General features: G+C 43.4%; 1 protein-coding gene across 8 annotated transcripts in view; it reads left to right on the top strand.

Moving 5' to 3' along the window:
* The first annotated feature begins 221 nt into the window (after nucleotides 1-221).
* IMPACT (impact RWD domain protein) overlaps nucleotides 222-25878 on the top strand; it is a 44993-nt gene continuing 19336 nt past the window's right edge. For 3 of the 8 annotated variants that reach the window (XR_006278881.1, XM_043507979.1, XM_043507977.1), the window contains exons 1-7: nucleotides 271-428; nucleotides 4404-4532; nucleotides 5387-5439; nucleotides 6059-6121; nucleotides 12423-12508; nucleotides 16468-16599; nucleotides 16932-17029. Coding sequence is in view for 7 of the 8 variants with exons in the window: in XM_043507979.1 (XP_043363914.1) it covers nucleotides 393-428; nucleotides 4404-4532; nucleotides 5387-5439; nucleotides 6059-6121; nucleotides 12423-12508; nucleotides 16468-16599; nucleotides 16932-17029 (597 nt within the window). In the remaining variant the exon portion in view is untranslated. Of the gene's footprint in view, nucleotides 429-4403; nucleotides 4533-5386; nucleotides 5440-6058; nucleotides 6122-12422; nucleotides 12509-16467; nucleotides 16600-16931; nucleotides 17030-25878 lie in introns of all 8 variants that reach the window. The other 5 variants (XM_038390316.2, XM_043507978.1, XM_038390317.2 and 2 more) reach the window with 5 other exon arrangements.

Raw genomic sequence — 25878 nt, 5'->3', positions numbered from 1 at the left:
AGGCTGGCCGCCCGGGCGCTAGATGAAGGTACGCGGGGTTAGCTACGTTTCGAAGCGGACAGCGCGGCCGGGTGGGTGGGTGACTAATGGCCAGATCCGACTGCAGCGCTTTGAGGCTGGCTCCATCTCTCCGGGTCACTGATCCCCTCCCCCCGCCGCGCTGTTCCCCCGCCCCGGGGCCACCCTCCTCCCGCCACCGCCCGGGAGCGGAGCGGAGCAGAACAGCAGCCCCGAGGCCCCCGAGGCCCCCGCCGCCGCCCCCTGTCACTCCAGCCGCGCATGCGCCTTCGCACCACGCACGCCTCCGTGCGGGGCGGGGAGATCGTCCTGCCGGCGGGAGGGAGGCGGCCCGCGAGTGGGGCTGGGAGGCACGTGCCCCGCCCCGGGGCGCAATGGCAGCGAGCGACCCGGAAACGGCCCAGAGACAAGTGAGTGCCGGGGGCGCGGGGGTTAAATCCCCCCCACCCCCAGCGTACAGCGCCCTGCCCCTCACCCGGCCATCACAACCCCCCCCCTGCCCCCACCCCCACGTACAGCGCCTTGCTCCTCACCGGCCTTCACAAACCCCCCCCCCCACCGCCACGTACAGCGCCCTGCCCCGTACCTGGCCTTCACAGCCCCCCCCCCCCGTACAGTGCCCTGCCCCTCACCCGGCCTTCACAACACCCCCTGTGCCCCCGCCCCCATGTACAGCGCCCAGCCCCTCACCCGGCCTTCACAACACCCCCCCCCCGCCCCTGCCCCCATGTACAGTACCCAGCCCCTCACCTGGCCATCACAACCCCCCCTGCCCCCACCCCCACGTACAGCGCCCAGCCCCTCACCCGGCCTTCACAACACCCCCCCCCCGCCCCTACCCCCATGTACAGTACCCAGCCCCTCACCTGGCCATCACAACCCCCCCTGCCCCCACCCCCACGTACAGCGCCCAGCCCCTCACCTGGCCTTCACAACACCCCCTGTGCCCCCACCCCCACGTACAGCGCCCAGCCCCTCACCCGGCCTTCACAACATCCCCCTGCCCCCACCCCCACGTACAGCGCCTTGCTCCTCACCGGCCTTCACAAACCCCCCCCCCCCACCGCCACGTACAGCGCCCTGCCCCGTACCTGGCCTTCACCGCCCCCCCCCCCCCCGTACAGTACCCAGCCCCTCACCTGGCCATCACAACCCCCCCTGCCCCCACCCCCACGTACAGCGCCCAGCCCCTCACCCGGCCTTCACAACATCCCCCTGCCCCCACCCCCACGTACAGCGCCTTGCTCCTCACCGGCCTTCACAAACCCCCCCCCCACCGCCACGTACAGCGCCCTGCCCCGTACCTGGCCTTCACAGCCCCCCCCCGTACAGTGCCCTGCCCCTCACCTGGCCTTCACAACACCCCCTGTGCCCCCGCCCCCATGTACAGCGCCCAGCCCCTCACCCGGCCATCACAACCCCCCCCTGCCCCCACCCCCACGTACAGCGCCTTGCTCCTCACCGGCCTTCACAAACCCCCCCCCCCACCGCCACGTACAGCGCCCTGCCCCGTACCTGGCCTTCACAGCCCCCCCCCCCCCCCCGTACAGTGCCCTGCCCCTCACCTGGCCTTCACAACACCCCCTGTGCCCCCGCCCCCATGTACAGCGCCCAGCCCCTCACCTGGCCATCACAACCCCCCCTGCCCCCACCCCCACGTACAGCGCCCAGCCCCTCACCCGGCCTTCACAACATCCCCCTGCCCCCACCCCCACGTACAGCGCCTTGCTCCTCACCGGCCTTCACAAACCCCCCCCCCACCGCCACGTACAGCGCCCTGCCCCGTACCTGGCCTTCACAGCCCCCCCCCCGTACAGTGCCCTGCCCCTCACCTGGCCTTCACAACACCCCCTGTGCCCCCGCCCCCATGTACAGCGCCCAGCCCCTCACCCGGCCATCACAACCCCCCCCCTGCCCCCACCCCCACGTACAGCGCCTTGCTCCTCACCGGCCTTCACAAACCCCCCCCCCCCACCGCCACGTACAGCGCCCTGCCCCGTACCTGGCCTTCACAGCCCCCCCCCCCCCGTACAGTGCCCTGCCCCTCACCTGGCCTTCACAACACCCCCTGTGCCCCCGCCCCCATGTACAGCGCCCAGCCCCTCACCTGGCCATCACAACCCCCCCTGCCCCCACCCCCACGTACAGCGCCCAGCCCCTCACCCGGCCTTCACAACATCCCCCTGCCCCCACCCCCACGTACAGCGCCTTGCTCCTCACCGGCCTTCGCAACCCCCCCCGCCACGTACAGCGCCCTGCCCCGTACCTGGCCTTCACAGCCCCCCCACACCCACGTACAGTGCCCAGCCCCTCACCTGGCCTTCACAACACCCCCCCCGCCCCGCCCCCATGTACAGTACCCAGCCCCTCACCTGGCCTTCACAACCCCCCCTGCTCCCACCCCCACATATAGTGCCCTGCCCCTCACCCAGCCTTCACAACAGCCCCGACCCCCACGTACAGTGCCTTGTTCCTCACCCGGCCTTCACAACCCCCCGCCCCCACCCCCACGTACAGCGCCCTGCCCCTCACCCGGCCTTCACAACCCCCCGCCCCCACCCCCACGTACAGCGCCCTGCCCCTCACCCGGCCTTCACAACCCCCCGCCCCCACCCCCACGTACAGCGCCCTGCCCCTCACCCGGCCTTCACAACACCCCCTTACCCTCGCCCCCGCTCCCCCCCACGTACAACGCCCTGCCCCTCACTTGTCCTTCACAACCCCCCCCACCCCCACGTACAGCGCCCTGCCCCTCACCCGGCCTTCACAACACCCCCCTGCCCCCACCCCCACTCCCCCCCCACGTACAGCGCCCTGCCCCTCACCCGGCCTTCACAACCCCCCCCCGCTCCCACCCCTACGTACAGCGCTCTACCCCTCATCCGGCCTACATAACCTCCCCCCACCCCCACATACAGCGCCCTGCCCCTCACCCAGCCTTCACAACCGCCCCCACCCCCACGTACAGTGCCCTGCTCTTCACCTGGCCTTCACAACCCCCCTGCCCCAACCCCCACGTACAGTGCCCTGCCCCTCACCCGGCCTTCACAACCCCCCTGCCCCTACCCTTACGTACAGCGCCCTGCCCCTCACCCAGGCTTCACAACCGCCCCCACCCCCACGTACAGCACCCTGCCCCTCACCCGGCCTTCACAACCCCCCCGCCCCTCGTGCCACGTACAGCGCCCTGCCCCTCATTCGGCCTTCACAACCCCTCTTGCCCCCACCCCCACGTACAGCATCCTGGGAGGCCTGGCCCTGCCCATCCCTCGCCACCCTCTTCCCACTACGCCCCACACAGGCAACATGGCTGTTAGATGGGACTGGGGGCCTGGCCAGTCCCTATTCACATTGTTGTCTCTAAGGTGCTACAAGTACTCCTTTTCTTTTTGTGAATACAGACTAACACAGCTGCTACTCTGAAATATGTATTGTTGTAACTCCTGGAGCCTTCTCCAGGGTGCTGGATCCACATCCTTGGCTCCACTAAGCTTTGTCTTAACCAGGGTTCTGAAACTGGGCTTGCAATCCCTTAGGAGGTCACAAGGTTATTACTTGGAGGTCGTGAGCTGCATAAGGGTGGGGTTGCACTCAGAGGCTTGCTGTGTGAAAGGGATTACCAATACAAAAAGCCTGAGAGCCATTGGAATGTCTCCCAACATGGCTGCTACCACTGGTGCAGTTTCACCTTTGCATGTCTGTGTGTTTAATGCGTTATTAAAAACACCAGTGGCTGCAGGAGCCTCATCTATGCTAGGAATGACACAGTTTGCTACCACAAGTGGGACAATGGGAAATTTACCAAATACACCTACTGTTGTAGGCACCAATTTGTTTTTGTCCGTTCAAAATATGTACAAGCAGGGAAATCAAATGCATAAAGTTACAAAAAAGCAACTTTGTTGTTGAGAGTTTAAAAGCAGAAAAGTCATTAAATTAAAGCTGTTGAACTGTTATTATTTCCCAAGACACCAGAATCTAAATGTTTTGTCTGCTGTATCATTTTTAAAGAACCATTTGTCCTGTCAATATAATTGGTAAATTCAGAGTAATGTGTTCACATATGCCCCAATCCTGCAATGAGTTCTTTGCAGATTCAAGTGACTGCATAGAGCCAGCTCCATTGACTTTAAGTGGGCTCCATGCAGGTGGAAACCTGTAGTATGACATTTTCAGATGTGGTTTTTCAAGTTGATGTTGTCCATTTAAAATGTTTGATGTGTAACACTGAAAAGATGCAAAAATCATATCAATGCAGTAAGTTATGTGTTTGACAACTTTCATTTCATTTACAGATAGGGGCACAATTCTGGTGATTGGGAATCGAGGGTGCTCAGCACCTTAGAGGATCGAGTTCTTTGTCTTTTAACATACTTTTCTTGTAGATTGATGAAATTGACGCTCTCTCATCTATATATGGTGATGACTGGTGTGTTGTTGATGAAGATGAAAGGATATTTTGCATTAAGATTAGTGATTGTTTGGAGCAGCCAAAATGGACTCTCTGTTTGCAGGTATGGTGTTGATACAGAGTTTGGCCCAGATTCTGCTATCGGAATCACAGAGGGTTGCTCTTTGTGCCTTGTTTAATGGGTCTCCATATAGGCTCAAGGGTCTGCTTCTATGGATCCAGTTGTAGGATAAAGGCTTTTCACAGTCTGTTCAGTTATTGTCTCCTTAAAATGTCACTGTCTATCTTTTTCAGTAATTATTTTTGCTTATTCCACACCCTTAAATATTTTAATTAAAAGTGTATTTCCCAGATAGTCCTTTCAATATTTATCTATTTATACACTGTATTTTGCATAGAAGGGCTGGCTGAATTGGTGCGGCTGGTTCTCTTATTGCTTTATTCCAGAATTAGAAAGAAACCATTTTAGACTGCATTATAGTTCAGCCTTACCTGACTGAAAGATTTTCTACTAGGTATTGCAATCAGTGTTTGTAAAATGTTTAGGATATCTGTCCTATATGGCTTTGTACAGTATTACAAGTCAGGAGCACTCCAAACAATAGTTTTTTGCAATACTTTTTTGTTTAGTGTACATAGGGCTGAAGTGTATATGTATACTTCTAACCTTTTTTCTTCATAGTAGAGGATATATTGTATGCTACTTTATCTGTTCACAGAGTGTAGACCATATGGCACTTTATTTGTTTGTATCACAGATGGGCAAATCCTAAATTATATGCTCACAATAGAAATACAGCCTTTATATCATCATAATAATGGAGCAACCTATTTCCTCCTTTTTATAACACTGCTTACCACCCAAAGACTCCAATTGGTTTTGCCATAGTCTGTTTTTAATTTAGCTAGTTTTGGAGGTCCAACCTGATGAATATTTATACTTAACATTCTTTTTAGGTGATTCTGCCTTCTGAATATCCAGCTGCAGCCCCACCTATGTATCAGCTGAAGTAAGTGATGTCTCTTTGTCAACAGATTTTTATTTTAAACATTTACTGCATTTTGTTTCAAATTATTATTATTGCAGCTGCTTGTAGACGTTTAAGGTAGCTCTCTGGTTGAATTGAATATATATCCTGGGAATTAGAGATGTTAACAAACTTTTGTAAAGTTTACAGTTTAATTTGGGATTGAAATGTTAGCATTACAGGATTTAAAGGATCACTGGACAAGTGTGTTAGGCCAGGATGGCAGCAGGGACAGAGAGAACAAAAGCAGCAGCATGCTCAGCTTTTGGGGAGGCAGTGGAGAGACGTTACGTTATGCTCAGAGCAACTCTGGAACCAAGTAAATGGAAAGTGTAAATTGAGCCCTCTTCAAATGGAGTGATGGGGTAATCCCAAAGTAGGGTGTTAGAGGGTGGCAGTAGAATATCTTGGAAGACTGCTTACCCTGAGATGTTAGAAAACCAAAATCTTTATTAGTGGGAACAGTTGGCAATATTTTGTCTTAAAGGTTTTACTTTTGAATGTAATTTTTTTAAATCAATCATTTTTCGAGCTAAACAAAGACACCAAAATGCAGAGTTTGTAGGCACTAATTTCATTGTATTTTTTTTTGTCATTCTAGTGCCACTTGGCTTCGAGGACAGGATTATATGGAACTAGCAAATAGCCTGGAAGAAATCTATGTGTAAGTGGCAGAAGATGGAAAATTCTAAAAATTCAGTTGCACATCTCTCCAAACCTATTATGTTAACTAGATTACTCCTGGGGGAATTCTGTGGCAAAAAATTAAAAATTATGCGCACAATATTTTAAAATTCTGCAAAATTCTGTCTTTTTTAAGTCAAAATAATGTAATATAATCTGTCTAGTTTCAATTATTTTGGTAATTTATTTAAACTATAATACAATGGATGGAGAATGGGAGTGGGGAGCATTGGAGAAGTCTCCAAACCCCCTCTGTGTAATAGTAATGTAGCTAGTATTGACCCTTTACTTCTAATTGTTAGTCAACAAATATATGCAGCCATATGCTCAGTGTTGCATCATAGGCAACTGAAGAGCAAGGGAGGGCTGGGGACTCAAACTCACAATTTATACTGGCTATTGACTATCTCCAAAAAGGTCAATAGCAAACAATTCATGGAGCACATTTTGATAGCAAATTTTTTCAGTCCAAAAATTTTGACCAGTTCTAATCACTAAAGCAGCATAAGCATTTATAAGACCATAATGTCCTTTACAATAAGGCTCTTTTACACCACTCTGGCAATGTAAAGGACCCTTAACATTTTTACACCTGTTTTATACTCCTGGGGGAATTCACTAAGCACAATGGGAACAATTAATTAAGCAGGCAGGCTGCTACATTCTCCTCAGCCTGAGGGAACAGAGCCTGCCCCACGCCCACCTTTTCAGAAATACCCCAAAACCCAGCCCCTCCATGCTGCAAAAGCAAGCGAGAGGGACAGAGTGTCTCTCTCTCTCTCTCTCTCACACACACATGACTACCCAGCCCCCAAGCCTCCCAGGCAGTGATTTATATCTCTACCGGCTGCTCTGGGTGCCCAAACCAACCTGTCTGCACTGCGAGGGAGTGGTGCATGACCACTCTTGCGACTTCCCTTTGTGTCCCTGTCAGAAGTCATTTTTCTGCGGGTAAGCAAAGAAATCTGCTTGGGCCATGAATTCTGCACCCATGCAGTGATGCAAAAATTCCCCCAGGAGTACTAGATACGTGAATCAGAAGGATTGAGGTAATTGCTGCAACAGCTGAAATGAAGTAAGACTTCTGCATAAATAAAATAGTCTAATTTAATAGATAGATACTGTACATTTTGTACATCTGTTAAATTATTTTGAGAATGGGGCATTATATAAAGTTACAAGCATTAATCTTGATGGATAAATTCTATTATCATTATAATCTTTAAACCCTTTGTACCATTGATATAGAATTCTTTGTTTTGACTTATAATATATGTTAGTTTACTTTTAGAGTTTGGTCCCAGGAAGTCAAATTCCTTATGTCCAATCTATATCCCTATAGTAAACTGCAGGATCTGAAAATACCTACTCAGACCTTTGAACACAGACAGAAAACCAGTTTTTATTAAAAGCAAATGTTTCAGCTAAAGAAAAAGTGAATTTTAAATAAAAGTAGCTTTAGAAAATATTAACTGTAAAGCCACTCAGTAGCTAGAAGAGGCTTATTAATGTAATGTGCTGATAACAGAACTTCTCATAATGTTGTGAGAATAAATAAATAAATATTTAGAAATGCATAGACTGTGTTTTTGCGGGGTTTATTGGTGTTAGCATGGGATAATAAAAACAATAATTTTATATATTCTATTTTATCCAATCTGATCCTAAAGCGTGATATGAACCTAACGAAAGTGAAATACACATTAAGCACAGAGGTCATGTCATTCAGTACTGAAATACAAAAATCTTTGGTGGGGACTATGGTAGATTTCAAATGGCAGGAAACAACACAGTAGTTAGGGCCTGGAAGCAGATAGCTTATCTAACTAAGCCCTGGAGAATCTAGGGAGGCAGAATGTAATTACCAAACTTAAAACTTGAACTGAGTACGTGGGTTAACAGCTCTACTCCTATGAAAAGTGCTATAGGGATCTTTAATGACCATAAATTCCCCAGCACTGCAGATGGAACAGAGATTCTCCAGCCAGGATGATGCGTGGCATGGGGGAGTCTCTAGCAAGTGTAGATACACAGTAGCTGGCTTCTGTACCTTTTGACCCACAGTATTTGGAATGGGGGCCATATAAGGGTTTGGGGTGCAGTGGCCAGGATGTGATATACTCTGACTATTCCTAGCTAGTGCATGGACCCTTGTGGACCATAGTTAGCTGGTGCAAGTTAGAACTGTCCCCAGACTGGGAATGTGAGAAACGTAACTGACAATTTGACATTTCCACCCCCCTCTTTGTTTTGCTTAGGAGAAAATGATTGCAGCAACAGATCTGTCTTTCTATCTCATTCGGCCGTCTGTATTAAAAGCAGTGGTCTCTAACATGCTGGACCTGCCCTGTTTTAAGTTGGTGGTAGGAGTGCCCCCTACAGGATTGACTACCATAGCTTTACAGCACTTACTTATTTTTGTAGGGCTCTGAGCTCTGACCTATCCAAACCTTGGATAATCTTCTGTTAAACATAAATAACTTAGATTATTCTCAAATCTTTCACTAATTATTTTAAGTGATCTGTCTGACTTTTAGTCACTGCCAACATGTCTGATACACACTGCAATGGAAGGCAAGCAGCGTCCACACTTGTCACTGAGGTGTATAGCTATATGCGGCAATGAAAGGCTCCGGCAGCCAGGGAACAGTGCCAAGGAAAGGCTTCAGTGGGGAGAGGGAGATCACACTGCTAAAAATATCTGTGTAGATGGAAATGCTGCTTGGGCGGTAAGAGCCTCCCCGGCATTTCAGGGGTGTGAGGCACTCTACTCACCGAAGCCATGCCTTGCCATCTACACTGTTGTTTATACCTGTGCTAGCTGGGGTGCAGTGTCTCCTTTGCACACTGCCGTAAGTGTACACGTACCTTTTCTTAAACTGGTCCCTGTGCAATCCTGCCCAAGAATATTGCAGTTTAGGTGCTTTTTCCTACCTCATTAAGAAGTTTTAGTCATTGACAATACAGATATAACTTGAATAATGTTGATTTTTATATCGCAGAATTACAAACCACAAACAGAACTCTGGGTCCCTTAATATATTAAAAGTTACACATTCAACAAGTGTAGACATTTATTCCTTTCCCAGAGACTCTCAGTATCAGGCTTCTGTTAAATGAACAGTTTAATTTAACATCTTTAGTACAAATGCTAAGAAAATCATAGCAGCCTTGGAACAGGAACTACCAGAATGGCAGTAGCGTAGATACAGGCAGGGTTTAAGGTATGGCTAATATTCCAGAAGTCCTCAGAGAGTTGCCTGGACCCATCGGTTCACTGCATGAGATTTGTCTGATCTCACCCATTCCAAAACATTTCCTAATGAGCATTCAGTAATATGAAATCTGCTATGAAGTGGAAAACATTAAATATAACCAACAGAATTGATAAACAAAATTATTCATGACTCTGTAGTTAAAATTCTTGCTCTTCATTATACAGAATTTAATAAATTGCAAGTATTAAAAAATGATACTGGTATACATACTTGTCAGAAAGGAGCATGAAATAGGGTACTTAACTCATTCTAGAGTATGTCTGGATTCTGAGGTCACAGCTACAAGTCTATACTTTCCTGATTCTTTGTTTGAGTCTTTTCTTAATGATATTAGTGCCTAAATATTTTGATTGTGTTCAGTGGTAATATACAGATTTACTGAAAGTTTACATTTTTAAACCTGTTTTCCTGCTCCAGAATTGTACTTATGCATTATTATTCCAGAAGGTGGCAGTAACTTCAAAAAAATTATTGAAAGTGAAGCCTGAGCTTGCACATTTGATGCATTTTGGTCTTGTGACCCTGGCAAACATACAAATTTTAAGCATCTTTAAAAATAATTGGAAAAATTTTGGCCAGTGTTCTAAATTTTCATTTTCTAGTACATGCAGTTTCAGCTTATAATAGATTCCGAATTCTGTGCAAAGTATAAAAATGTTCCTAATAAGTATTTTCATTTCTGTGCAAATTACATGTACAGGATTACATGTGATTAGATTACTTCAAGGAAAAATATGATTACGTGAAGGAAAAGCAAGAATCTATACAGGTAAAGGTAAACATGCAGTACCATGACTGTAACACCGAGAGGCACTGAAGTACATTTATAAACTTCTTTTTAATTAATTATTTAACTTTCATTATTGGAAGTAAGTTTTACCCTTTATCAGTACACTTTCTTGATTTCTGTGTCTGACTTTGTATCATTTTAATAAATTAGGACATTTTCACACATAATAAAAAGCATTTGAGGTATGAATCCTTGAAATAACTCCATATTTAATCAAAATTATTATGAAAATACTGTAGAATTGTGGCTCACAAGAAAAACTGATAGAAATTGAGACTTATTCCCTGTGTTGGATCTCCTGAATTGTTTGGAGGTAAGATGGATCAACTATTACAAAATAATTAAAAAAAAATAATTGCTTTAACTTTTTATAATAGTATTTATATTTGCTGTAGCACTCAATCTGCTTTTTTGTACATATGTCATGCTCTCCTTTATTGCTTATGAAAGAATAACTGTACTGTCAGCAAATCTGTTCACCTGTAATTAAAACAAACTTTAGTAACATGATTCATAACCAATAATTGGAATTTTCCAAATTTATTGCCTCTGCAGATCCACACCATAGAAGTTTTGTGCCATGTCTTGTGAGCAGTGGAACCACTTACAGTTATAAAATTGTTTGAAGCTATTTGTGTCTGTCTAAGATCTGAAAGTGCAAGGACCAGGAAATACTAAAGGCAGTCTTTATAGCAGTTCTTAGTTCCTCTCTACCTTCAAATATTCACCAAAGGCCTTCAAAAAAAAGAGCAAGAAAGAATTATCAGTGTGGATCTGCAGAACCAAGACAGCCGGAACTCCATGTACTGATGGGTAATCTTTCTTTCTTCATCCTGAATTGCTTCTGCAGATCCACACTATAGGAGATTATCTAGAGGTATCACAGTCCAGGAGGTGGGTTGAGGAATGCTTAATTAAAACAGATATTAAAGGATTAGCTTCAGAAACCAAGAATTTGATCTAGCTCTAGAATTGGGAGTAATATTTCATTAAGGTAGGAATTGAACTCCAAGTCTCAACTACAGGGCAGCCGTATTTCAAGAATGTAGAGATTTTTCATAGAAGTAGTAGCTGATTATAATAATAAATCTCCTAGAATTTAATTTCAACCCATCCTGTACAGGTACACTGTCAATGATCCATTTAATAAAAGTTTATTTTACAAAAGTTTACAGTTATTCTTTCATAAGCAATAAAGGAGAGCATGACATGTACAAAAAAGCAGATTGAGTGCTACAGCAAATATAAATACTATTATAAAAAGTTAAATCAATTATTCATTTAATAAAAGTTTATGTTGAAGGGCTTTTCCCTGGGATTTCTCCCCTTAATCTGTAAAGAGTTGGGAAAGGTTTTGTTCTTTCCAAATAGTAACTATTAACTGTCCAATCCTGCAGACACTTATGCACAGACTTAACTGTAAGCACATGAATAATTCCACTGGAGTCAATATGAACTACTGATTTATAGTTAAGCATGTGCAGAGTGTTTGCAGGATCAGGGTTTGAGTGTTCTTATAGACTGTAGTCTGTGCAACCTTGCTTTACCTTAAAGATCATGAGGCTTAGGAAAAAACATGTTTCAGAGTAGCAGTCGTGTTAGTCTGTATTCGCAAAAAGAAAAGGAGTACTTGTGGCACCTTAGAGACTAACAAATTTATTTGAGTGTGAGCTTTCGTGAGCATCCGATGAAGTGAGCTGTAGCTCACGAAAGCTTATGCTCAAATAAATTTGTTAGTCTCTAAGGTGCCATAAGTACTCCTTTTCTTTTTAGGAAAAAAACATGGGAGTCAAAAATAGGACCATCATCTTCTGAGTAGGGGACAATATTCTACTGAGGTTTTATACTATAGTATTGAACAATATTTTGAGACATTTAAAGAGGCTTCATGTTCAATGTGGTAATGGGACTCATGAATGTACATAAATCTCTAGGATGCTAAGGGAAATCTGAGTGGTGCCCTTGGAGCTGAAGAAAGCCTAAATTACAGCACCTTGTAATGGAAGTGATCAAGAATTTCAAACTGTAAACCACCACTCAGAAAAGAACTGTACTCCCACATGCATGTCTCAGTTCTTCAGCATTTCAATATATAATGTTTCTATAATGTGCTTCTAAAATTTGTTCATATTATTTATTGAATGTAAATAATTTCCCAAGTGAAGCCTCTGAAAAAGCCCTTTTACTTACTGTGAATTTTGTATAACTTCCAGGAAGAATCTTGGTGAAAGCATCCTTTACCTCTGGGTGGAGAAGATACGAGAAGTTCTGATAGAAAAATCTCAGTCATCTGATACAGGTAATGTAGAAAATATGTGGTGTTTTCTATTTACTTTTGTTTTAATTTTAAAGTAAGATGCTTTGAGCGCTTGCTCATGTCAGTTCTGTTCTAGATGGTGTGCGCGTCCATGTGCACCATTGTTGGAATTTTTTGCCTTAATGATATCCGTAGGGCTGGCTCTGATGCCCTCGAGTCCTGCATCACGCCGGTATATGAGGCGCTGCCGGACCTGTGCCCTCTGTTCCTTCTTACCGCCCGGGACGGTTGTTCAGAGCACCTGTCCTCTTGTGTCTGCGTCTTATGTCTGAAGTGCAATAGTGGTTCTCTTCTGTGCTTCATTTCCTAATTGTATATAGCTCCACTGTTTTTTTCATTATAAAATCTAGTGTTAGTTTTCAGTAACCCACAATAAACTGAAAAGTGAAATTTTTGAATATTTGGGTGTAAGAACTAAAAAGGCAACTAGATGTCTGTAGGAATAAATAATGGAAGAATAAATAATGAGATATTAAGGCTTTAATGACTCCAAATAATGTAGGAATAAGTAATGAGATATTAAGATTTTAATGACTCCAAGAGTGTTGGCAACAACTCTGGCCATTACTTACTCTCATATGATAAAATTTTCTTGGCTTTTTAAAAAACGTTAGTTGGCTCAGTCAGTTTTCTTCTCAACAGGTTACCATGTTATAAAACCTAACATCATAACTGGCACTCATCTGCACAGAGACAGAACTAACTCATCCCTGGGAGTGTTTTCATCCAGGTCCATGTGGATGGATCTTGGAAGGGAAATGTGAGGAAACTCTGGGGCATAGCAAGGCCCCAGAAGGCCTGGTGCAAGAATAGGTTAGGGGCTCCCTTTCTGATTCCAGTATCTAAAATTTTACTTATCTTTACCATCTTGGAAAATCAGAACATATTCATGTAATCCATAAATACACAAACACCATATACAGGCTATGGTCTATACATTTTTGCAAGATATTTACACACAAAAATGTTCTGTTTACACATTTATACAAAACGATCACAGGCAGTGATGTCAATTTTGTAGTGGATGAGCCCTGCAGAAATGATCTCGGGTTGATAATTCTGTCGTGTGTCTTGTGTGTGTGATGTCATCAAAAGATAATAAACCCATATTCAAAACCTAACAAACATTTTACCAATACATTTTAACTACTTGACAATCTATTGCAACAGCAGTTATGAGACTTCACACATTAGGAATACGTATCATATAAACATAGAACACACACAACTCAGTTTTTATATGCCAAATATTAAACTAAGAAGCAAGGTACATTGAAAGCACATATGTAGTTAGTCAAAAATCCCAAGGGCTTGAGTCCCTATTGTGTTACTACAGTTTCAAGTTGGTGCATCTGTATTAGAATTAAATGGATGGAGTTTCACTGTTGTAAAAGGGGATTACAGGCAGTCCTCGACTTTGTCATTCGACTTATAATGAATGGTATAACACTTCTGATTCGACTTATGAAAATTGGTTTTGACTTTATGATGCTTGGTCCCGCAATGGACTGGATTGCGGTTCTGAGTTACGACGTTTCAATTTATGATGCAATTTTCGGGAACCAATTGTGTCGTAAGTCCAAGGACTGCCTGTAATGCAATGGGGGACCTTTATACCTGAACCCACAATTTTGCCTGTGGAAGAACTTGCAGTTTGACCACAAGCAGCATTTGCTTTACATTCACATCATGTGGCTGGGTAGTAAATGCAAACAAATGTCACAGATATACAGACTGCTCTTGAAAGTGCAGTCACTAGTCACAAAAACCAAACACAAGAATCCATACTGCCAGGCAATCAATCAATCAATCAATCAAACAAAAACATCTATTAAAACAACTACATTTGTAGCACTTTTCCAAGATCATGATACCTAGTCCATTTCCCATTACTATCTAAGTAAGGCACTTATGTTGCTTCCATGTCATAGAAATATTTCCTGACCTAGATAAAAAGCCAGCCTTCACCAACATCTGTAATATCTTCTAAGTACCTCTAAGATACACACTGTATTGAGATAGGGTTTGTTCCCACCCCACAGGACAAGATTCAATGGTATGCTCCAGCTACTCAATAAGCCCAATTTAACTGTCTTATCAGATGAGGTTGAAAATGGTTTTCAGTTGTCAAAATGTTGCATAGGAGCTAGAGTGCACTAATGAAAATAGCTTAGTTAGGAGAAACACATTCTACCAGAATTAAGAGATTAATTCTAATCAGGGGCTGCTTCCCATCCATGCCCCTGGAGCCACTCAGCTCAACCACAATGGGACCTGGACATCACCAGCCTGGCTCCCATTCTATATCCCCTTTCTGACCCCCTGAGCCCATAATCTGGCCCCCTGCACCTGAAGCCCATCCCAGCCCACACCCTCTACCTGGCTCTTCATACTTGCACCATGTACCCCCCACTCGCCTCCCCACACTCCACTCCCACAGGTTATCCCAGCATGCATCTTCTGCCTGTCCCCCTGCACTTCACACCCCCAGCCTCTTCTAGCTCATACTCCCTGTCTGGTTCCCTGCACCACCAGTCCTCCCTTCACAACTTTCCAGATGAGCTTCTCACTGGTGACATGGTGACTATAGTGCAAATCCAAGGCAGCAACCAGGGCAGGGGCTGTGGGCTGCCAAGCATCAGGGCCCATGGGGGCTGGCTTCGGAGTGGCATGTGCATTGGGATGCCAACGTGAAGGCCCAGCAGCATTCGTGGTGCTTCCATTGGCAGCTCTGAGCTGCTCGGTGCCTGAACCACAGCCATGATCGTACCATGCTGGGAGCAGGAAGTGGCAGTGGAGAGGGCAGGTCTTCTGCTTCCTGGTCCTCAGAGCCCCTGGGAGCATTTTTCTCAGAAGCCCAGCTAGGGGCTGTTTCCTGCTCCTTGGAGCCCCAGCTGGTTGGCAGCTGCCTAGCCAGCCTGCAGGTAGACTGTGATGTAAGTACAATGATCCCTAAGGTAGAACAGCCTCTGCTGGGTGGGCCCCCATAACCTTATGGGCCTTGATATGACAGCACCTCTCACACCATTGTAGCTATGCTACTGAGGAAACAGGCACTGCCACCAACCATAAGACTCTCTAATTTCCAGCGAATAAAAGACTTCAGTCTCCAACACTGTCAGTGTAGCATCTTTCACCACCATGGAACTTGAACGTGACCAGAAAGAAATTGGGAATAGTAAAAACTGAAGGATTTTATTACCTCATACTAGTTATAGTTGGGCATTAGGTTCAGATCTTTCCTTCAATGCTCAACAAATGACCTGAGCTGGAGGGAACAGTCACTAACACTAACGGGTTACTAGGCTAAAAAGCTTAGTCTTTATACTTAAAAATAGAGTAGACAAAATACTAAAAGTGCACCGGAGGGAACAATCCTACTTTAGCAGGGAGGATAGGTTTGATAACCTACCAGGACATTTTCATCTCATTTCTGATTCTGTGAGTAGGTCAGTCTTCACACTTTCTTGACCAAAGCATATAATTTTTGCCAAATTATGTGGACTGTTTTTGTGGTATGGAACTCTGTTTAATGTGTATCACACTTGGATGACTAAACTTCAGTTTTCATTCTGATCTTACTATTTATTTATTTAACAACAATAACATTTTAACCTTTTGATCTAAATAGTAGACAATGATTTTCTTCAGTTTTAAAAACCAATATTAAAAAAGAATATGTTTTATAGTCTATTGCATATGGCTACCATACTGCCAGTATTACAATAATACTTTTTAGCAAGATTGCAATCACAAATATTGCACAAAAAATGACAATTGTAATTAATGTTATTTTCAAATACATCTAATAGTTTAATCACAGTCATAAAACTGATTCGTTCTGTCGGTTTTAGAGACTTTTGAGCAAAGTGATTGGAGATTATACTTGGCACTAGACAACCCTGATAAAATTTGTTACAAATTCTATCGTTCTACACCAGCAGGACCAAATGTTGAGAAAATTACTGGAGAGATTGATGAAGGTAATGAAGATGATTATTCCTTGGAGTATCAACCAGTTCAAGAAGATACAGTTAAAACATTGAATTTTGTTATATCTGAAAGCCAAGAAGGTAAAAGAATCTCTGCTAATTTTGATGTAAAAATTTAGAAGAGAAAACCTTTATATTTCTACTTTTTATCACCATCCTTTGTATTTTATCAAATAATAATGCAATATTTGATTTAAAAAAAGTATTTTGTTTCCCTAGCCTATAGTACTGTATAGTAACTATAAAACATCCTTTTTTTGTGGTGTGTGAGATATTGTCATTTCAGCTTTTTCTATGTTGTTATTTAGAATTTATTTTTATTTCCTAGCTAGCTAAATATATTGTTAGGAAGTTGTAAACATATTTCTCCCCAAAATAAAAATATAAATAAAGAGGTCTTAATTTTAAATTGGTAGATGAAGAACTGCCACCAATTAATCATGGGAACCCAATCTCGGACCGAAGGAGCACTTTTCAGGCACATCTGGCTCCTGTAGTGAGCCCCACACAGGTTAGTAAAGCTTGTAAGACAGATTTATATCCTACAGTTTTGTGCCTGATTAAATATCACTGATGTACTTGGGACTATTTGAATGCATCTGTATTTTGTGAAAAATATGTTAATATTGTTCTGATAAGAACCAGTCATTGTCATTCACTATTTGCTGAATCTATTCCCTGTGATACTTCCCATTAATGAGTTGTCCCACCTCCCTGTTGAAAAAGGTAAGTATTATTATCACTTGCTTTCAAGTGGACTAGGCATGGGATTGGGAGTGAGGAGATTTGTTTTCTAGTCCTAGTTGTGACACTGACAAATTGTGTAATCTTGGGCAAATCAGTTAAGGTGCCTTTCTACTCTGAAAAGGGACTGAATGCACATAAAATATCTAGCTCAACATCTGTAATCTTTTTTGTATTCTTAGTCACATTTTCTCGTTTTAGTGATACAAATAATAATTATTTTTCAGTCTCTTTGATACTATATAGCCCACACAGCTATGGAAAAGTGATCTGGAGTCTGTGGATCATTTACAAAATTATCTGTGTCTATTATACCTGAACAAAAACAGAAACCAAGAGTAATGGGTGCAATTTAGCCTGTTCTGTAGCATTACTTTTTCTGCTCTTCTTTGGCTGATCATAAGGGGATTAGTTGTTTAAAATGCACGCTTTTGTGGTTGGCATTTACATTTTTGACAGCTGCTACAAAGAGGGGAATAATGGTTAGGGCATTAGCCAAAGACTTGGGAGTTCAAATCCCTACTCCACCACAAGAAGTTTGTGACCTTGGGCAAATCACTTAGTCAATGTTTCTGTTTCCCACCTGTAAAATGGGACTAATAGTACTTCTCTACCTCTCAGGCATGTTGAGCATAAAATGCATTAAAGATTGTGAAGGGCTCAGATTCGTGACAACAGGGGCCATATGAGTACTTAAGATGTATAGAACAAACCTGTTGGAGGTAATAGAGTTGCATGGTTGTCATGGAGAGTGTAATGTGACCTACAGAATCTTTATCACTTGACATATACATATTATTTTGACTACGGTGGCTAGAGGTGCACTAAAATTCAGTTCCTCTGGATAATATGGCTTCAGGAAAGGAGGGAATCAGTACCACCAATGTTATTTCCTCTTCTTGCTTTAGTTTACTTGCACCTATTGGTCACAGTTCTTAAGCTATGCATAGCACAGATACTGATAGGAGGAAGCCCATAAGCAGTGGGTGTGCGCTTCCTAAAGCATATATTTGTGACATGGACAGAGTAGGATCTCCACAGAGAGGTACTCATCTGAACAGGTTTTTAAAGCTACCTGTGCAGAAAACTAAATAATTCTTCTCCTTTCCTCTCTTCATCCCTCCTCTCAAAATAATTAGGAAATTTCAGACAGACAGGGTTTTGATTGGGCAAAGTTAAATTGATAGTATGTGTGGTCAAAACTAGGTTCATAACAAAAACTAGCTTCATCAGTAACTATGGAGGGAGTAGAATCTATTCATAACACTTTGTCTACTTCACAATATTAATTAATATTTGTAAAGCACTATGAAAATGTAAGGTGCTATGTAACTTCTAAATATTGTTCAGTATTTCACATTTATTTTTTTAACAGTTTCAATTAACCTTTAATATGGTTTTAAATAATATTACTTTTAATTGATATAGTAATTATTATTTTAAAACTGAAAGCAAAGGTAATGGGTAAATGGGTAATGGTAAAACTCAGGCAATTTAGCATGTTTTGTAGCATTACTTTTTCTACTCTTCTTTGGCTGAAGGGTTTAGGTGTTTAAAATGCAACAGCTTCCATGGTTGGCATTTAAATTTTTGAAAGATGCTACAAAGAGTTGACCTGGTGCTTGGAAGATAACTTTTGGTATTTTATGTTTTGAGTTTGCAAAGGGGCTTCTTTACCCTGCCTGGGTCTACATTCATTGGGGATTATTTATTATTCTGACTTAATATTTTGTGTTAACTTATTCTTTTGAAATTTAAAAAACAAAAATATGCACATTGCTTAGATAGTCTATGGAACTGGATTGTTTGATCATTCTGGAATGTATCTTTACTTGGCATCTTTTTTGTATATATACTTGAAAGTATAAAATACTAATCCAATTTGAAAGTGTTATCTCCCTTTGAGTATCCTCGTTTCCTCCACCAAACAAATTAATTCATACAAGATACACTGAAAAAATTCTTCATAAATTCTTACTGCTGAGATGAAAAGCAATAATGAATGCCCTAAGCTAGTTTGTGCTTACCCACAGGAGAAGGGCAAAAGGCCAGGAAAATATATGCTTAACCTCCAGATTGTCAGATGACTGTCCCTTCTACTGGGAGGAGTTTAGAGAGAAAGGCTTGGGGTTAGTGTTTGGGCTCCTAATCTCACAGATTCCGATGGTTCACAGTGAAAGAGAACCCTCTTGCTGTGGTTTCAGAGGTGTCCACTTGGAGGGCTGGCTTCTCCCCATGGTTCTCCACTGGCTTCCATCCCAGCCCTGGCAGTATGTCTCCTTCAGGTCCAGTGCATCCATTGGTTGAGTCCCTCTGAAGTTGTGCAGTAGCAGTTACAGAGGAGCCAAGCTCTTAAGGAGTTAATGCTGTATTAACTCTCAATTGGCTATCCACTTAGATATCTGCATGGTCAGCTAGGCATGATGCATCAGAAGACTGGTGCTGTTTCACCTCCTTTGGCTCCACCTCCAAAATAATGTAGAAGAAGGATCCTTCTAGATCCACTAGAGCTTTTGTGAGATCCTAGGGTGATGCCAGGTAAAAAAATGCCAAGTAGTGGCTACTTATCTCCCTGTATGTCCCAACTGCGAGAGCTTCTGGGTTCCATTCCTTTGTTCCCCACACTTCTATGGGCAATCTAGCCACTAGTGTGAAATCAGATTAAGCCGATTTAGTAAAATCACACTGAAAAATCTTCAGATCCACTGTATGCTATTGAATTTGATTTAAATCTGTTATGGAAAAGATGTGTATGTATTTAACTTTATTGCAGAGTTAAAAAGTTGAAAAAGCACAGGAGGAAATATGTGCGAAGAAAAACCAACATTTTTAATGGAAATTCTTTAGAATTCATTATGAGAGGAGCACACAAAATTTGAAATAAACAGAACTTCAGGCCTCTAATCTTGTATCTTAGTAACAAGTATGGAAAATTAAATCATTTAGAAATACATCTGTTTGAAATAACAGATGAGATCTGCCCAAATAATGGTATAGGGATTAAAAATAAAAAATCCCCCACGCTTTTGTTCACAATCTGCTGTAAATAAAATTCATGGAGCATCCTGGAAAACTTGTACTAGACATAACTGCACTCACTATCAGTCTGTATATGTTGGATCACAGTTTAAATCTGTGCCATAACAGGTTTGCAAAGATTCATCTGAATGGAGGGAATGATACTCTGTTATGTGTAATATCACTTAAAATAGTACATTATAGATTCTAAGGGGAGAAGGGACCATTATGATCCTTTAGTCTGATTTTCTGTATAACACATCCATAGAACTTCCCTAAAATAATTCCTCGAGCATACTATTTAGAAAAGCATCCAATTTTGATTTAAAAATTGTCAGAGATGGAGAATCCACCACAATCTTTGGTAAATTGTTCCAATGGTTAATTACTCTTTCCATTAAAAAATTGTCTCATTTCCAGTCTGAATTTGTCTAGCTTCAATGTCTAACCATTGGATCATGTTATACCTTTCTCTGTGAGATTGAAGAGCCCATTGTTAAATATTGTTCCCCGTGTGAATACATTTAGACTGTAATCAAGTCACCCGTAACCGTCTCTTTATAAAGATAAATAAATTGAGCTCCTGGAACCTATCAGTATAAGGTACGCTTTCTAATTCTTCAGTCATTCTCATGGCTCTTCATGAACCCTCTCCAATTTATCAACATTTGTCTTGAATTGTGAGCATCTGAACTGGACACACTGTTCCAGCCCAGTCGCACCAGAGCCAAATATAGAGGTAAAATAACCTCTCTACTTCTTGAGATTCCTCTGTTTGTGCATCCCAGTATCTCATTAGCTCTTTTGGCCAGAGCGTCACATTGGGAGATTATGTCCAGCAGACTATCCACCATGACCCTCAAATCTTTTTCAGTCGCTGCTTCCCAGGATAGAATCTCCCATCCTGTAAGTATAGCAAACATTCTTTGTTCGTAGATGTATACGTTTACATTTAGCCCTATTAAAATGCATATTGTTTGCTTGTGCCCTGTTTACCAAGCAATCCAGATTGTTCTGAATCCGTGATCTGTCTTCTTCGTTATTTACCACTCCCCCAGGTTTTGTGTCCTCTGCAAACTTTATCAGTAATAATTTTGTTTTCTTCCTGGTTATTAATAAAATTGTTAAGTGGTGTAGGACTAAGAACAATCCCCACAGGACCCCACTGGAAATGGACCCTCTTGATGACAATTCCCCATTTACAATTAGCCAGTTTTTACACTATTTACAGTGTGCCATGTGAATTATATATTATTCCAGTTTTTAATAAAAATGTTGTATGGTACCAAGTTAAAAGCCCTACAGAAGATAAGTATATTACATCAACACTGTTGCCTTTATTAACCAAACTTGTAATCTCATCAAAAAAAGATATTAAGTTAGTTTAACAGGACCTGTTTTCCATAAACCCACATTAATTACATTACCCTCCTTTATTTCTTTATTAATCAAGTCCTGTATCAGCTTCTCCATTATCTTGCCTGGGATTGATGTCAGGCCTATAATTATCTGAGTCATCCTGTTTACCTTTTTAAAAAATGGGTGCAACATTGGCTTTCTTCCAGTCTTCTGGAACTTCCCCAGTAATCTGAGACATATTGACAATATGACATATTGACAAACATTAGCATTCCAGCAAGCTCCTCAGGCAGCTCTTTTAAAACTCTTGGATGCAAGTTATTTGGACTTGCTGATTTAAAAAATGTATAATTTGTTTAACATCCTTCTGAGACACTAGTGGAATGGAAAGAGTGTTATCACTATATGATAAGACTATCTCATCTGTTTTCCCCCCAAATATGGAACAGAAATATTTACTGAACACTTCTGCCTTTTCTGTATTATTATTGATAGTTCTACCATTTTCATCTAGTAATGGACTAATACCAGTGTCAATATTTTTTGTTCCCAATATATTTTTAAAGCTCCTTTATTGTCCTTAACTCTTGTCCTAAACTCCTTAACCCTGCGTTGCATCAGAGAAAATGAAGAGTTTCTGGATAGAAGTCAGTGTTTGGTTCTGGAAGCAAAACATGCTGAAGAATCAGAGAGTGCGGTACAGAATGGGGAAGAGTATTGGCAGCAGGTGACCTCCAGAAGAAGAAAGAGGAGAACCTATGTATCCCCAATGCAGATAGAGGTGCAAAACCGTTTTGAGGCTCTCTCCACAGGTGGTACTGCAGAGAAGGATTTGGAAGAGCCCTCTGAGGGAAGATATCAGAAGGAGACCCCATCAACTGGAAGGCATAGGATGCATTGCCCTAAGGATGGGGGTTCCATGTCCACCACTCCCAAGAGGAGGAGACGGGTGGTGGTGGTTGGGGACTCCCTCCTAAGGGGGATGGAGTCATCCATCTGCCAACCAGACTGGGAGACTTGAGAAGTGTGCTGCCTGCCTGGAGCTAGAATCCAAGATATGATGGAGTGTTTGCTGAGACTGATCAAGAGCTCGAACCGCTACCCCTTCCAACTTCTCCAAGTCGGCACCAGTGATACTGCCAAAAATGACCTTGAGCAGATCATTGAAGACTACGTGGCTCTGGGAAGAAGGATAAAGGAGTTTGAGGCACAAGTAGTGTTCTCGTCCATCTTCCCTATTGAAGGAAAAGGCGAGGTAGGGACCAACGAATTGTAGGTGAATGCATGGTTACGCAAGTGGTGTCGGAGAGAGGGCTTGGATTTTTTGACCATGGGATGTTGTTCTGGGAAGAAGGATTGCTAGGAAGAGATTGGACCCACCTAACGAAGAGAGGGAAGAGCATCTTTGCAGGCAGGCTTGCTAACCTAGCGATGAGGGCTTTGAACTAGATTAACCGGGGGATGGTGACCTAAGCCCAGAGGTAAGTGGGGAGTGGGATACTGGGAGAAAACACAAGGAGGAGGTTACAAGACAGGAAGCCTCCTGATTCATACTGAGAAACTAGGGCAATCAGCTAGTTTTCTTAGGTGCATGTACATGAACGCAAGAAGCCTGGGACACAAGCAGGAGGAATGGGAAGTCCTGGCACAATCAAGGAAATATGATGTGATTGGAATAACAGAAACTTGGTAGGGCAGTTAACATGACTGGAGCACTGTCATGGATGGGTATAAACTGTTCAGGAAGGACAGGTACAGGAGGAAAGGTGGAAGAGTTGCATTGTATGTAAGAGAGCAGTATGATTGCTCAGAGCTCCAGTTTGAAACTGGAGAAAAGCCTGTTGAGAGTCTTTGGGCTAAGTTTAGAGGCGAGAGCAACAAGGGTGATGTTGTGGTGGACGTGTGCTATAGACCACCGGATCAGAAGGATGAGGTAGACGAGGCTTTCTTTGGACAACGAACTGAAGTCTGGATCACAGGCCTTGGTTCTAATAGGGGACTTCAATCACCTTGACATCTGCTGGGAGAGCAGTACAGCAGTGCATAGACAATCCAGGAAGTTTTTGGAGCGTGTTTGGGACAACTTCCTGGTACAAGTGCTGGAGGAACCGACTAGGGGCCGTGATCCTCTTGACCTGCTGCTTACAAACAGGGAAGAATTGGTAGGTGAAGTAGAAGTGAGTGGCAGCAGTGACCATGAGATGGTTGAGTTCAGGATTCTGAAAAAAGGAAGAAAGGAGAGTAGAAAAATATGGACCCTGGACTTCAGAAAAGCAGACTTAGACTCCCTTAGGGAACCGATGGGCAGGATCCCTGGGAGGCTAATATGAGGGGAGTCTAGGAGAGCTGGGTGTATTTTAAAGAAGCCTTATTGAGGGTGCAGGAACAAACCATCCCAAAGTACAAAAAGAATAGAAAATATGGCAGGCGACCAGCTTGGCTTAACAGTGAAATCTTTAGTGAGCTTAAACTTGAAAAGGAAGCTTACAAGAAGTGGAAATTTGGACAGATGACAAGGGAGGAGTATACACCTCTGCATGCTCTAGCAATATTTTGAATCAGGAAGGCCAAGGCACAATTGGAGTTGCAGCTAGCAAGGGATGTGAAGGGTAACAAGAAGGGTTTCTACAGGTGTGTTAGCAACAAGAAGATGATCATGGAAAATGTGGGATCCTTACTGAATGGAGGAGGCAACGTAGTGACAGAGGTGGAAAAAGCTGAAGTACTCAATGCATTTTTTGCCTCAGTCTTCACAGACAAGGGCAGCTCCCAGACTGCTGCACTGGGCAACACAGCATGGGGAGTATGTGAGCAGCCCTCAGTAGTGAAAGAACAGATTAAGGACTACTTAGAAAAGCTGGATGTGCGCAAGTAAATAGGTTTAGATCTAACGCATCCAAGGGTGCTGAGGATTTGGCTGCTGTGATTGCAGAGCCATTGGCCATTATCCTTGGCGATCGGGGGGAGGTCCCGCACGATTGGAAAAAGTCAAATATAGTGCCCATATTTTAAAAAGGGAAAAAAGAGAACTCAGGGAACTACAGACCAGTCAGTCTCACTTCAATCCCCGGTGAAATTATGGAGCAGGTCCTCCAGGAATCCATTTTGAAGCACTTGGAGGAGAGGAAGGTGATCAGAAACAGTCAACATGGATTCACCAAGGGCAAGTCATACCTGACCAACCTGATTGCCTTCTATGATATAACTGGCTCTGTGGATATGAGGAAAGCAGTGGATGTGATATATCTTGACTTTAGCAAAGCTTTTGATATGGTTTCCCACAATATTCTTGCCAGCAAGTTAAAAAAGGATGGATTGGATGAACGGACTATAAGGTGGATAGAAAGCTGGCTAGATTGTCAGGCTCAATGGGTAGTGATCAACGGCTCGATGTCTAGTTGGCAACCGGTATCAAGTGGAGTGTCTCAGGGGTCGGTCCTGGGGCCAGTTTTGTTCAACATCTCTATTAATGATCTGGATGAATGGATTAATTGCACCCTCAGCAGGTTCGCAGATGACACTAAACTGGGGGGAGAGGTAGATACAATGGAGGATAGGGATAGGGTCCAGAGGGACGGATTGGGCCAAAAGAAATGTGATGAGGTTCAACAAGGACAAGTGCAGAGTTCTGCACTTAGGAAGGAAGAATTCCATGCACCACTACAGGCTGGGGACCAACTGGCTAAGCAGCAATTCTGCAGAAAAGGACCTGGGGATTACAGTAGACGAGAAGCTGGATATGAATCAGCAGTGTGCCCTTATTGCCAAGAAGGTCAATGGCATATTGGGCTGTATTAGTAGGAGCATTGCCTGCAGATTGAGGGAAGTGATTATTCCCCTCTATTCAGCACTGGTGAGGCCACACCTGGAGTATTGCATCCAGTTTTGGTCCCCCCACTACAGCAGGGATGTGGACAAATTGGAGAGAGTCCAGCAGAGGGCGACGGAAATGATTAGGGGGTTGGGGCACATAACTTATGAGGAGACGCTGAGGGAACTGGGGTTATTTAGTTTGCAGAAGAGAAGAATGAGGGGGGATTTGATAGCAGCCTTCAATTACCTGAAGGGGAGTTCCAAAGAGGATAGAGCTAGGCTGTTCTCAGTGGTGGCAGATGACAGAACAAGAAGCAATGGTCTCAAGTTGCAGTGGGGGAGGTCTAGGTTGGATATTAGGAAACACTATTTCACTAGGAGGGTGGTGAAGCACTGGAATGGGTTACCTAGGGAGGTGGTGGAATC

Source organism: Dermochelys coriacea, chromosome 2 (assembly GCF_009764565.3).
Source record: "Dermochelys coriacea isolate rDerCor1 chromosome 2, rDerCor1.pri.v4, whole genome shotgun sequence".
In the NCBI taxonomy this organism is placed as follows: Eukaryota; Metazoa; Chordata; order Testudines; family Dermochelyidae; genus Dermochelys; species Dermochelys coriacea.
This window is presented reverse-complemented; position numbering and strand designations above follow the sequence as displayed.